Source organism: Oreochromis niloticus, linkage group LG18, assembly GCF_001858045.2.
Source record: "Oreochromis niloticus isolate F11D_XX linkage group LG18, O_niloticus_UMD_NMBU, whole genome shotgun sequence".
Lineage (NCBI taxonomy): Eukaryota > Metazoa > Chordata > Actinopteri > Cichliformes > Cichlidae > Oreochromis > Oreochromis niloticus.
The window spans coordinates 11,677,897-11,691,984 of NC_031982.2; the positions used below are offsets into that span (position 1 = coordinate 11,677,897).

The 14,088-nt window shown below is 41.9% G+C and overlaps 1 protein-coding gene across 1 annotated transcript; it reads left to right on the forward strand.

The window, feature by feature from the left end:
• The first annotated feature begins 1,758 nt into the window (after positions 1 to 1,758).
• On the forward strand, positions 1,759 to 14,037 carry LOC100693655 (regulator of nonsense transcripts 1). The gene is made up of 24 exons (XM_003437758.5): positions 1,759 to 2,110; positions 2,711 to 2,847; positions 3,174 to 3,263; positions 3,851 to 4,018; positions 4,108 to 4,288; positions 4,838 to 4,999; positions 5,371 to 5,455; positions 5,642 to 5,740; positions 6,564 to 6,672; positions 6,803 to 6,962; positions 7,076 to 7,194; positions 7,378 to 7,542; positions 7,786 to 7,900; positions 8,142 to 8,285; positions 8,390 to 8,603; positions 8,919 to 9,036; positions 9,304 to 9,460; positions 9,672 to 9,814; positions 9,914 to 10,088; positions 10,334 to 10,415; positions 10,508 to 10,669; positions 10,770 to 11,026; positions 11,176 to 11,295; positions 11,635 to 14,037. The coding sequence occupies exons 1-23, from the start codon at positions 1,940 to 1,942 to the stop codon at positions 11,290 to 11,292; spliced, it is 3,330 nt and encodes a 1,109-aa protein (XP_003437806.1). The 5' UTR covers positions 1,759 to 1,939; the 3' UTR covers positions 11,293 to 11,295; positions 11,635 to 14,037.
• The last annotated feature ends 51 nt before the right edge of the window (positions 14,038 to 14,088 follow it).

The following is a 14,088-nucleotide window of genomic DNA, read 5'->3' on the forward strand; positions in this document are numbered from 1 at the left end:
GGCCGTGATGAAGGCCACAAGCCCAAACACACATCAAACAATAACATTTCTCTGTAAGAGCTGCTGCAGCTTTAACCTCCTGCAAACATCAGTTTCACACACAAATGAAATGATGCAGTGCAGCAAAGCTGAAGAGGACATTAAACAGATATGAAGCATTATGTTTGCTCCCATAACGACAGCCTCACAAACAAACAGTCTAATCAAAACTTGGCCATCGGAATAAACTTAAATATTCTTGGAAACGGGAGATACACACCCAGAGTGATACAACACCACACACAGTGTCCAGTTTTCATTCTGACTTACCCAGCTGTTCTGACAGCTGCCGGCCCCTCTCTGCAGCCACCACTCGCTCGTTTTCCATATCACACTTGTTCCCTTTAGATATTAAAGCATTTGAGAGCAGGTTCACCATGAGCACATGTGACAGACGTGGAAAGGTCTGGAGAAGCTGTGGAGAACATTTTGCTGCCAGTATCATTGTTCAGCACAACCAATTTAGTGGTGGGTCCTGGGTTCCTCCTGGTGCTCAACAATACCCCGCCTCATGTAGTGAGAGTATGCAGGCAGTTCCTGGAAGATAAAGGAATTGATACCACTGACTGATCTGACATAAATCCAATAGAACATCTCTGGAACATTATGTTTCAGTTCATCCAACGCTACCAGATTGCAGTAATGCCCTGGTCCAGATCTGGAAGGAGAGATCTCTCTCTAAAAGCATGGGATTTGTCAGGCATGCATACAAAGACGTGAGGGTTATACAACCTACTGAGTACCATTCTGAGTTTCTGCAGTGAAAATTTGGGCAAAATGCATTATCCTGCTGCATCATCACTGGGTCTTAAACACAAATGCTTTGCTGTTTTTACATTTTACACAGCATCCCAACTTTTTGGGAAAGAAACTTTAGTATGATCATAGTACTACCTAAAACAAACCAAGCCTACAAAAGATTGAATCTATACCTGATGTGTCTTTGCATGTTTTTGTAATAATCATTAGTAAAGTGTCCACTGTATTTTATTGTGTAAATGTATTGTTTTGTACATGGTTTTGTATGGCATTTTTTTTCCCATGAGTGTGAACGGTTCTCTGTCTCTCTGTGTTAGCCCTGCAATAGACTGCCAGGATGTACGCTGCCTCTCACCCTATGGCAGCTGGAATAGGCTCCAGCATCCCTGCGACCCTGAATTGGATAAACGGAAGAGAATGGATGGATGGATGAAGGTATCACAGATGCAGATGTTTCTGACAGAACAACGCTGTTTCGTTAGTGTTAACTAATAAGGACAAACAAATAAATTTTTAAATAAATAAAACCAAAACCTTTTATTTTGAAGGCATTTTCATGGGGCCTGCTGAAACTGGCAAACCAGTCCTGATGGGTTTTTCCCCTTTAAGGTCCTCCTGCTAGATACATTCAAAATATAATAAAAGTTGTGATAATGCAAATGTGCTTCGTGCATTCTTGATTTATCTTTAATTTTGAACATTTAATTTTAACGGTTAAATGTAGTGTAAGACAGTTTGTGGAGTCATAAAGTAAAGTTTGACAGTGCATAATAATAAACTTTTTGTCAAAGAGTATATATATTTATATCTGTAGATATATAGATATTTGAGCGATCAGTTGACACCTGTCCCTATTCTGTCGGCACCTGTCTTCTTGTCTCCTTCCCTTCTCTCGCTTCCTACAGGTGACTTCCTATAGGAGACAAGTGGTACTGAGGGATGAGAGGAAAGGAGCGGGGGTGGAGAAGACGAACGGAACGCCGCCGCGATCAAGGCTCCCCCTGTCTTTCTCTCTTGCCACCACTGTTTGTCATTTTCTCATTATTAGCTTGTCTCCGTTGTTCGGTTTGATCTGAAGCAGCAACAGTTTGTGGAATATTGTAGCAACAGCCAAAATACCGCTGACAAAAGGGTGAAAAACATGAGTGTCGAGGCGTACGGGCCGAGCTCGCAGACTCTAACGTTCCTGGACACCGAGGAAGCCGAGCTGCTGGGAGCGGACACTCAGGGCTCCGAATACGACTTCACCGATTTTACCCTGCCGAGCCAGACCCAGACTCAAGGCCAAACCCAGAGTCAGCTAGACGGCCAGGTTCGTGTGGTTATTCACGCCGTTTCTGTGCATGAATGAGGGTCCTGCTGTGTTGACAAAACGTGAATCAGCTAACGCTGGCTAACAACATCGTTAGCATCTGACGCCTTGCCTCCGTTACCATGCTTTTATTCCGCTAATGGCTAGCACGGCAGCTAGCCAGCTTAGCTCACGGCTAACATAGCTAGCATGCCAATATAACTAGCATGTAAAGCTACTGGACTTTATTGCTATATGAACTAAGACTGAATTTCCTGCGTGGTAGACCAGCAAAAATGCCCATACATATGTGCACCGGCAGTTATTTCTTTCTCTTACTAGTAGTTATATGCACTGAATACATTGTCACTGAAAAATAACAATCACTGGTCAGTAGAGGCAATTATTCTAATACTGTCAACAGTCCGTTTAATGATGGGACAGTATGACTGCTGCTGTGGAAAAATTACATTACATAAGACTTCATCGGTCTGGTTGACTGCCCAGTTTGGCGCCCATCTTTTCCAGTATCAGTTGACGATGTGTGATCCTGTGGCATATAATGCATAATGTCGACAATGAGTTTCATTTCATGACCCTTAAATTCGTTTGTCTCCTCAGGTCAATGGCCCTGATGGTGTGTTACAGAATGGAGACGACCCTGTTGTGAAGGCCAGCCAATTACTGGCAGAGTTGAACTTTGAGGAAGATGAGGAGGACACTTACTATACCAAGGACCTTCCTGTGCATGCTTGCAGGTAAAGGACCAGACTAATGTTTCTGAATTGCCTGTCAACATGTGCTTGTGTCATTTTATTTCGTTGCTTTATGGTCTCTGTTTGCAGTTTGGAATTATTGTGCATGCATTGTTGCTTTACACAGCTGTAAAAGGCTACAGCCATTTGATTTTTGGTTTTAATATGTCGGTTTGCCACACCAGAGGTCTTGCAGGAGTATAATTAGATTTCAGTTGTGAATCAAGTTGGGGAAGTGCAAGCAATTTCCCTGTTTTCTGGCTCTGTTCTGTGTGGTCTTTTATATAAAAATGCTGTGCATTTCTTGTTTAATTTTGACTCTTCTTCAGTTATTGTGGGATTCACGATCCAGCCTGTGTGGTCTACTGCAACACCAGCAAGAAGTGGTTTTGTAATGGCCGTGGAAACACTTCTGGCAGGTAAGATGCACTCACTTACCAGCCTCTTTTTGCTCTGTCCTGTGTTGGGTCTTAACTAAATAACTCTTAAGGGGATCATTTTACAGGTGTGCTATCCTTTAGTTAGACGAGTACAGTGACTGTAATAATGAGTTTCTGTTTTGTTGTGAAACAGCTATTAAAAATGGATGACTATAGTTTCATTGTTGACTTAAGGCAGAAGTCAAAGAAGATTGTTTGACTGTCAAAGGCCACTTAGGCTAATGTTTAATTTTGAAATCCAAAGTAAAGAACTGTTTAACCTAGTACTGTATTATTTCCTGAACTGCTACAGTTCAAACCAGACTATTGTGGATCAGCTCTGTCATACAAAGCGTTCCCTATTCATTCAGCTCTTTTAGTAAACACACACAGTGTATTTGCTTTGACAGTATAGGCAAATCAGGTTTCATAATTTCTGTCACTGCACAGTGGGGTTTTGTGATGACAATTACATGGTTAGAACATGTTGAGCTGAGACTTGGAAAGTAAGAATTATTAGTGTACTGAATGCACAGTCTTGCTTTTCTTCCAGCTAGTGCCTTAATTGCTATTCTACTCACTTGTAGCCACATTGTTAACCACCTGGTGAGGGCAAAGTCCAAGGAGGTGACCCTGCATAAAGATGGCCCCCTGGGGGAAACAGTTTTGGAGTGCTACAACTGTGGCTGTCGCAACGTCTTCTTGCTTGGCTTCATTCCTGCCAAGGCTGACTCAGTTGTGGTGTTACTGTGCAGGTAAGGGCAAAACCTGAGCAGCTCACTGTTCACCCATAGGGGTCATTTAAACAAATTATGTTTGACTTTTTGTTTTGATTTTAACACAGGCAACCGTGTGCTAGCCAGAGTAGCCTGAAAGACATCAACTGGGACAGCTCACAGTGGCAGCCTTTAATCCAGGACCGCTGCTTTCTTTCCTGGTTGGTCAAAATTCCCTCAGAGCAGGAGCAGCTCCGGGCACGCCAGATCACTGCCCAGCAGATCAACAAGCTGGAGGAGCTGTGGAAGGTACTGTCACACCACCTTTACTATGTAAATATTCCAAACCCACGGCACGAATTTGAGTGTGGATCAGACTTATCTATATGGTTACACTTAACCAGATGAATTTATACAGTTGTCTGTTATGCAAATAATGTAACGGAAATGTCTGCACTGTCTGTTTCATGTGCCTGCTAGAACATTAATCGTTTTTCCTCCAGATGTTTCTGACTTGTTATATTTGCAAATGTATAACTGTACTAAATACTGGCTTTGGTTCTATTCATGTGTTCAAATAAACTGACATTAAGGTAGTGAGCCAGCACACTTAATACAGGAAACTGAAGCAGCAAAATGGTAACGATCTATCATAAGATTTATGGAGTCCACTGTGCTTACATACCAAATTATCTGGATGTTTCTTAGTTTGTGGTGAAAAATACTAGATTCAAAGGAACCTGCCCATCTCTAAATATTTTTCGCTTTTCTATCCACATTTTTAATCTTATCATGCACGATCTGACGTGTGGGTGGGTGGGTTTGTTTTTTCTACTTGGTTTTTTTATTCCTTGGTAGGAAAATCCCACAGCAACCTTGGAGGACCTGGAAAAGCCTGGAGTAGATGAGGAGCCCCAACATGTCCTGCTTCGCTATGAGGATGCCTACCAGTACCAAAACATTTTTGGTCCTCTTGTGAAGCTGGAAGCTGACTATGATAAGAAACTCAAAGAGTCACAGGTAACAAACAACTTGATTACAGTGATTACAGTTTGTATGATTTCTTGTCACAGTACTTGGTGATTGCTGGTCACACAACAAGTTAGCTATTTGTTTTGTTTGTAAGTGAATTCTTTTATTTTTAATAATAGAGTTTCTTTCTTTTTTTACTGTACTACTTAAAAGCTTAGATTCATAGCCAGGGGGTTTCTGGATTTACTTCTTGAGGATTTTGTAACCAAAACGTCCTCATAGTTTTTATTGTCTATGATAATTTTGAAATTGGGATGAGCGTCATTGCTGTTTCTGTTGTTTACATTTAATATTTTTATAATAATATTTATATATTTATATATTCATTATAAATTTATTATTAATTTATTTCTCAACAGACACAAGACAACATCACAGTAAGATGGGACTTGGGCCTGAATAAGAAGAGGATTGCTTATTTCACCCTTCCCAAGACAGACTCAGGTATGTAGCAGTAGTTTCACTGTTAAGTTTACAGCCATCATTTCATACTATGTGACTTTGTAATTTGTGTGTGCACTCCTTAAACTTATTCAGTTGTATGATTTTATGATTCCTTGCATTCATTTTGAATATTTTTTTCCTTAATGTGCATTTAAAAAATATTTTGTCTCATCAACCGTTCTTTAGATATGCGGCTGATGCAGGGAGATGAAATTTGCCTGAGATACAAAGGAGACCTGGCCCCTCCTTGGAAAGGCATTGGACATGTCATCAAAGTCCCTGACAGTATCCTTATGACTTTGAATAGGCATACCATCCCCAAGCTACACACTACAGTTTAACCATATAATCTGTAATTTACACATTTAAAACCTACAGGTAAGGCGATGTGTGGATCTTTAGGAACACCTAGTGGCGGCTGTGTGAAACTACAACCATATAAACAAACTTGGCTTCCTTCATGCTCCAGTGTATTTTGGAAACATTTTCTATATTTAGACCTTGTTTATACAGGATCATTTCTTAATTTCTAGTTAACACTACATCACAAGTACAATCCAAGGCTGTGGATCGTTGCATTTTTAGTGACTCTCCTCCACAGTTTTAACATTTAGTGTTAATGAAACTAACACGAAGTAGAGACGGAATCACTTTTAGGTGTTTTAACCAGAAATTTAAAGCAGTGTTTGCATGACTTGCATTCAAAAATGAATTGCAGAAAGGCACAAGTTATACAAAACTTTCATGCAGACCTTTTTATTCACTTCTTCCAAATCCAAAACATTTCACGTTTTCAGCCATGCACTGTTGTGCAGCTGGGTTTTCATTTCATTAAAGTACAGAGTAGCTGCTGCTTACAATTTTACATGCAGAAGAAGACTTTGATTGTCCCTCAGTACTTGTGAGAGACCACTTATAAATTATTGGAATTTTGGACTTTGGGATGGATGTACGTTGAAAATGGAAAGTTATTCCTAATGGTACATTTTAGGTATCTATGAGTCCAATTGGGGAATAATCTAGGTAAGACATAGTGTCAGAAATTATATGTTTGCGTTACTACAGTACATATTGAAGCGTTAGCTGTTTCCTTGACCTTCTGTCTCAGATTATGGTGATGAAATAGCCATCGAGTTAAGGAGCAGTGCCGGGGCTCCAGTGGAGATCCCTCACATCTTTCAGGTGGACTTTGTGTGGAAGTCCACTTCATTTGATAGGTATTTCAAAGCTGTGCACTTTTGTATTTGATGTGATTAGTGCAATAAAGACCTGAAGCCTAAAGTTCTGTATCAGTTACAATAACAATGTTTTGTTAAAATGAAAAATACCTCTTTTTTCTCTTTTCAGGATGCAGAGTGCTCTGAAGACATTTGCTGTGGATGAGACTTCAGTGTCTGGTTACATCTACCACAAACTGCTGGGACATGAGGTAGAGGATGTGGTCATCAAGTGCCAGCTGCCCAAACGCTTCACCGCTCAAGGCCTGCCTGACCTTAACCACTCCCAGGTGAGTCGGAGAGAAGACGTGTTACATGACTGAAACGAGTTTTGCTTACTACCTGGCCTCTTGGACTTTGTCCCTGTCAGAGATCGCATGGATTTTTTTGTTTTGTGATGCAGGTGTACGCTGTGAAAACAGTGCTGCAGCGCCCCCTCAGTCTGATCCAGGGCCCACCTGGCACAGGAAAGACGGTCACCTCTGCCACCATTGTGTACCACCTGGCCAGACAAGGAAATGGGTACGAAACTTTACTGTAGTCTTTTTTGTAATGCCACCCCTCTGTTTTATTCTTTATTTACTCTACATTTAACTTTATGGAATATTGTAAAAAAATAACATAAAGTCTTTATGACCTTAATCCTGGCTGAAATAAATAATTAGAAAAAAGACCATTGATACAGTTTAACATTTGTCTTCCCAGGCCTGTGCTGGTTTGTGCTCCCAGTAATATTGCAGTTGATCAGCTCACTGAGAAGATTCACCAAACGGGGCTCAAGGTGGTGAGACTCTGTGCCAAGAGCAGAGAGGCCATAGACTCACCAGTGTCATTTCTGGCTCTGCACAACCAGACCCGTAATATGGACAGGTAACACACATCTATCATTTTTGTGCATTTGTGATTATCCTGTCTTTGCTTCTTTTTAAAGAGTTGGACTAGCCGTTATCGGTCTGTGCTTTAGTTTTACACAGTCAGTCTAAAACTGTTCAAGGGAACCACAATTAAGATTATAATGTTGCATTATAACAGTTTCTGTCAGAGCAGCACAAAATCTTTGCACACAAACACAACACTGATCTCACACTCTGATAAATGTGTTCATGCCTGCAGTATGCCAGAGCTTCAGAAACTCCAACAGCTGAAGGATGAGACTGGAGAGCTGTCCTCCTCAGATGAGAAGCGCTACAGAGCTCTGAGGCGCACTGCTGAGAGAGAGTTGCTTATGGTGTGTCATTTGGACTTGCTGAACAATAAATATGTCCTGTTTATGACAGTGCTAGGCACAGTAATGTGTATTCATCTATATTTCTTTTTTTGTTATAGTTGAGTTTGTATGATGAGACTTTCCATTAACTTTATACTAAAATATTAATTATCATTGTGATGGGTTATTAAGGAAAAAAAAACAAAAGTAAGTGATACTTCATCATAATGAAACTCAACTTTCTCTCTTTTCTCTTTGCCAGAATGCTGACGTGATCTGCTGTACCTGCGTTGGGGCAGGAGATCCTCGTCTGGCAAAGATGCAGTTCAGATCCATCCTGATCGATGAGAGCACCCAGGCCACCGAGCCAGAGTGCATGGTGCCTGTAGTCCTTGGAGCCAAGCAGGTAGGAGCTCCATAAGTGAAAATAACACTTGATCAGTAATCTGCAGTATTAGTCATCAGTTTAAACTGCTGTAATTTGTAATGATGTGTTTATTTTCTTTGTAGTTGATTCTTGTGGGTGATCACTGCCAGCTGGGACCTGTGGTGATGTGTAAGAAGGCAGCTAAAGCAGGTCTGTCCCAGTCTCTGTTTGAGCGTCTTGTAGTTTTGGGGATCCGACCAATCCGTCTGCAGGTCCAGTACCGCATGCACCCGGCCCTCAGTGCCTTCCCCTCCAACATCTTTTATGAGGGTTCTCTGCAGAACGGAGTCACTGCCGGTGAGATGGAAAGAAAGACATACAACCTTACATTTCCTCATTTCTTACCAATACAGAAAACTTAAAAAAAGTAAATAAATAAAGAGCTTTACCGTCTGTACATGCTGCTTTATGTGACACTTTGTGTTGGATATTTCTTTAAAGGCTCTAGGCTGTAAAACATTTGCATTTGTTTTTATGCTCTTCTGAAATGTAGTCATCTGGCAGCTGACTCATAGATGTAACACAGCCTGTCGCTAATCATATCAAGCTTATTAATATGATTATTAAGTGTACCAGACTGCACACCATAATCTGCGTTTGTTCCTTCTGCAGCGGACCGTGTGAAAAAAGGCTTCGACTTCCAGTGGCCCCAACCAGACAAGCCCATGTTCTTCTATGTCACCCAAGGCCAAGAGGAAATTGCTAGCTCTGGAACATCTTATTTGAATAGGTGCCAACTTTCTTGGACTCTGTTGCCTGTGTCTCCCTTTTAGTGTCTGAATGATGCCTGAAAATAGCAAATATTTGACAGACATAATTTTTCTGAATCACTTCGAACAATCCTGATATAAAGTAGATGACTTAGGTGTTCAGAAACATTGTATGCTTGAAGTGATGTCTCATCCGTTTATAGTCAAGGTTAATAGATTCCTGTGTTACTTCAGATTTTCTATATTCAAAAGAAAAATCATTTTACTCACTCTACTTGTTCATGCAGGACTGAGGCAGCCAATGTGGAGAAAATAACAACGAGGTTGCTGAAGGCTGGAGCAAAACCTGATCAGATTGGTATCATCACTCCCTACGAGGGCCAGAGGTCCTATCTGGTCCAGTACATGCAGTTCAGTGGCTCCCTCCACACCAAACTCTACCAGGTAGACTGAGAAATGTTTCATTCAAACTTCAAGTGAATGTTAAATTAATTCAGTCTAAACTAATGAAACACCTGAATCCTTAAAGGAGAGGCCAAGCACTTGTAGTAGCACCTACGCAGGACACAGGACCAAATGATTTCAGGCACTTGTGTTTAGTGTTGGAATAAAATATAAAATGCCTCACCCAAGAATGTCTTCATACTTTGTGCAGGAGGTGGAAATAGCCAGTGTTGATGCTTTCCAAGGGAGAGAGAAAGACTTCATCATCCTCTCCTGCGTGAGGGCCAACGAGCACCAGGGCATCGGCTTCCTCAATGATCCCAGACGTCTTAACGTGGCACTCACCAGGGCCAGGTGATGCAAGAAACCTCACCAGCTTTTTGACTCTAAACATTTAAAACCATCACTGTGAGGACAATGTACCCTAATTTGTTGTCTTTTGCTCTGTCGCAGATATGGCGTGATCATTGTGGGAAACCCCAAAGCCCTGTCCAAGCAGCCTCTGTGGAACCACCTGCTCAATTACTACAAGGAGCAGAAGGTCCTGGTTGAAGGCCCGCTCAACAACCTGAGGGAGAGCCTCATGCAATTCAGCAAGCCCCGCAAGCTGGTGAACACCATCAACCCTGTGAGTTTAGTGAGTGTGTGTGTGTGTGTGTGTGTGTGTGTGTGTGTGTGTGTGTGTGTTAGTTACATACACAGTTTTGTGTTTGTTGTTTTTCCGATTATGAATATTTGTTGCTTTGGTCCATGAAAAACTGGATGTGCACTTTAAAGTTTGCTCATCTCATAAACTGAGGACTAAAAATAAACCAGTCTAATACATCACTGCAAAGACACAAAGATGAGCTTTCTTATTCTTTTCTTTTGTAGGGTGGCCGATTCATGAGCACAGCTATGTATGATGCCAGGGAGGCCCTCATTCCTGGATCTGTTTATGATCGTAGCAGCAACGGTGCGATGTCTTTCTTACAGCATACACACCTTTTTCCCCCCAAATGAAAAAGTATAATTAACTAAGTGCATTTAACATGTGTTCTACTGCAGGGCGTTCGTCCAACATGTATTTCCAGACGCATGACCAGATCGGTATGATTGGCACAGGGCCCAGTCCCATGTCCTCCATGAACATCCCGATCCCCTTCAACCTTGTGATGCCTCCGATTCCTCCACCAGGGTACTTGGGACAGGTGAATGGACCTACAGCAGGTGAGAAAGTCATACATTTGTCATGCTACCTCCAGTTTCCTTTTAAGGCAGCTAGGAATTGTTTGATGGAATTTTGTTACCCGACTTGATCTACGAACAGGTCGCGGTGGCGGTCTAAAGGGCAAATCGGGCAGCGGAGGAGGTGGGGGAACTCGAGGTGGCCGTCAAAGAAACCGTGGAAACCACAGCGGTGGAACAGACCGCGGACAGCATGGAGGTCAAATGACTACAAGCCAGACTAGCCAGGACCAGGGCTCCCAGCCGTTCTCCCAGGGCCCTCTGACGCAGGGCTACATCAGCATGAGCCAGCCATCACAGATGAGCCAGCCTGGGCTCTCACAGCCTGAACTCTCCCAGGTTGGTTTGTTTATCTGAAAAACTGTTTCTGACCTAGTCCAACATTTGCCCAGATTTTCTCTTAAAAACATGTCCAAGATTTCTCTACTGCACGGAAGGAAATGAAGGAATAACTGTTGACTGATCTCTTTTTGTTTGTCCTGTTATAGGACAGTTACCTTGGAGACGAGTTCAAGTCCCAGATTGATGTGGCTTTGTCCCAGGATTCCACGTACCAGGGGGAGCGGGCCTACCATGGTGGTGTGACTGGACTGTCCCAGTACTAGACTGTAAGAAATTCCACTGTGGGCTAAGATGACTCACTAAAATGAAAGGAGTAGTTCAACTTTTTTGATTCATGAGCTTTTAACACATAGGTTAGCACTAACTTTAACTCTTAACACACATGCCAGAGCTAAATGTGCTGTTGTGTGGGTTTTGTTGCCCTTGCACATCAGGCAAGCTGTTTTTATCTTTATGTTAAGCTGAACTTACTAACTGGTTTCTCCAACTTTTTATTTAACATTTAAGAGACTTGGATTAATTTCAGAGTCTGCTACAATGTGTATGTTATAGTGCATTGAAAAGCTAAATGAATATTCTCTGAAACAAGTGTGTTTGTCTTGCAGGTTGCAGGAAAGGAGCTAGGCCTGTGTGAAGCTTAGTTCATTGGTATTTTAATCTGGGTAATAACAAAAAAGAACAAACATGGATACCCGTTTTCCACTGCTACAACCGAAGCACCACTGTGTGAAAGTAACAGGAGAGAGACCGTGAGAAACCAACCAATCACAAGAGTGAGAGCAAAAATGGGAGTAGAGCTGGACAGGACGAGAGCAAGACGGAAAGAGTGGGAGACTGGTGGAGAAGAGAAGGCACTGCTGCTCACACGCGAAGACATAGCAAAGGAGAAAGCTGTTGTCCTCGGAGCGGCGCAGTTGGGAAAGGTGAGACCTTCAACAGGTCGAGGAGGGCGAAAAGATCTGAGGCATTCTGGAGGGGAGAAAGGGGCCGACTGCGTCATCTTGTCCCTCGCGTGCCCCCCCAACCCTCGGATCTCCAGGCGGTGTGGTTGGGATTCTTGCTCCAAAAGCTGAGAAAGATGGAGAAGAGGTGTCTCACACAAGTCCTCCAAGCTAACAACAGGACGTCCACTGTGACTTGGAGTGAGCGAGAAAAATAAATGGAGACGCAGCTCTTGAAGCAGTTGACATGGCAACTTTTTTAAACTCAAAGCTTGAATCGAGGTTCTGCATTTGATCACATTTTTAAGCAACCGGGAGAAACGTTTGGCATCTCAACAGAACTCAGAACTCAGAAATGCTTGTGGTGCTGTGCCTCAGAGGTTTAAAAGAAATTTGAGGACTAACCAGTTATGGGTCATTTGCTTTGCTTTCTCAGCTTTGAGTTGGAAAGTTTTCTAAATAAAGGCTGTTTTCATTGAGGGTTTTCAGTGACGCAAGCTAGTGTAGTTGGCTGTCTTTCAAGACAGGTCTTTCCCTAGGTGGTCTGCAAAGAACAAAGTGGTGGAAGAAGCTCTTAAATGTGTAAACGTAAAAAAGAAAAACATTTTTGTCTCCAAGTCTGAGCTCCAAAGACCCGCGGATCGTGAGATAATTTTGTTTTTGTTTTTTTGTTTTTGTTTTGTTGTTGTTCTTTGTCTTTTTAATAGTGCAAAAGGACGAGTGAGGGCACTGTAACCAGCTTGTAACTGAGTAAAGCTGTCATTCTTTTCTGCTGACCCCTCCCCCAAAGCTGCTAAAGCTAGCAGATAGCAGTCGCCAAGCACATATAGCTGAAAGCGCCTGATAAGCCGATTCAAGAGGGCAGAACTTCCCAAAGAGCTTTGCCCTGAAGTCAGACGTCATAAAACATGCAGACGGTGAGACAGAGGTGTAAATGGTACACGTGGTGGAGTACTTGACATGAATGCTCACTGAAAAGGAGGGTGAAAACATGTAAGGCTCAACTGTACAACGGACAACTTGGTTTCACCACGTTGGACACAGAGATGTTTTGATGATGCATTTGAGAAGTCGACTGATGACACATAGAGGTTGCGCATCTTAGGTGAAGTTGCCTTCAAATTACAAACACATGTAACCCAAGTTTAACATTGATGTAGATAAACACCCCCAACCCCCCATTCCTCTTGATTTTCTTTGCTTTTTGTTAGTGTTTAACCTATAGAAGAGTGAAACTGTTAAAGCAGTAGTACAATCATGTTGAGGACAGAGCAGTTAGTTTGGTCTATGATGAACTTTGTATCTGTGTTTCAGTGTTGCAAGTTCTCGTTTCGCACTAGTGAAGCTTACATCAGTGTCTTTCACCACCTCATGTTGTCCATGTGATGCTAAAAGCTTTCCTTTTTATGTTGTTGTATCCACGATACTGAAGAACTTTGTCATCTTCTGAGTGGTAATGGCTTTGGATTGGCCACTCTGAGCCAAAGCCTCTTTTAATAATTTTAACATCCTGTTGTGGATGCTAAGAGGGCAGAGCGTGTGGTGAAGAGTGCTCAGGCTGCCAAAGAGAAAAGGCATCCACAGGAATGAAACCTACGAAGTGTGAATTATTTCTTTTTCTTTAATGCTACAATAGTCGAGTTACTAAGTAGGTGTGTCTTTATGCTGTGTAGGACATCAAATTAGTAGTCTCACCCCATTTATATATCTGTAGGTTTGCTCTAAATTATTCTTAGACTCCACATCTTCAAACTTTGAAAACTGCTCTGCTTTACCTTTTACATTAAAAATCACCAACATATAAAACATCTCAAACCTACACATGGTTTTTGCATGTTTTATGAGCTGAGGCTAACTTTTGAGTTCTTCCTCTGTACTTTTGCTGTGACCTTGTTTGGCTTATTGCTGTTTAAAAGCTGAAGTGAACAGTGTTTTTATGTTTGCTGCACTGTTTTTTGTTTTTGTTTTCTTCCCACTAACTGATCTTGGTACTTAAAAAGTGTGCTCACAAAAAAAAAATCTCATGTTAATAATCTTGGAAAATTAAAGTTTGCTTCTTTTTGCTCATTCAGCTTGATTTGAGTCTTATTTCTCCTGTGAGCTGAATCACTAGCATGT

Bases quoted from the DNA above. Each gene is read 5' to 3' on its own strand.
- LOC100693655 (XM_003437758.5), top strand. From the start codon at position 1,940: ATGAGTGTCGAGGCGTACGGGCCGAGCTCGCAGACTCTAACGTTCCTG. The intron at 6,963-7,075 runs GTGAGTCGGAGA...TTTGTGATGCAG, and splicing joins CTGACCTTAACCACTCCCAG to GTGTACGCTGTGAAAACAGT. The intron at 9,461-9,671 runs GTAGACTGAGAA...TACTTTGTGCAG, and splicing joins TCCACACCAAACTCTACCAG to GAGGTGGAAATAGCCAGTGT.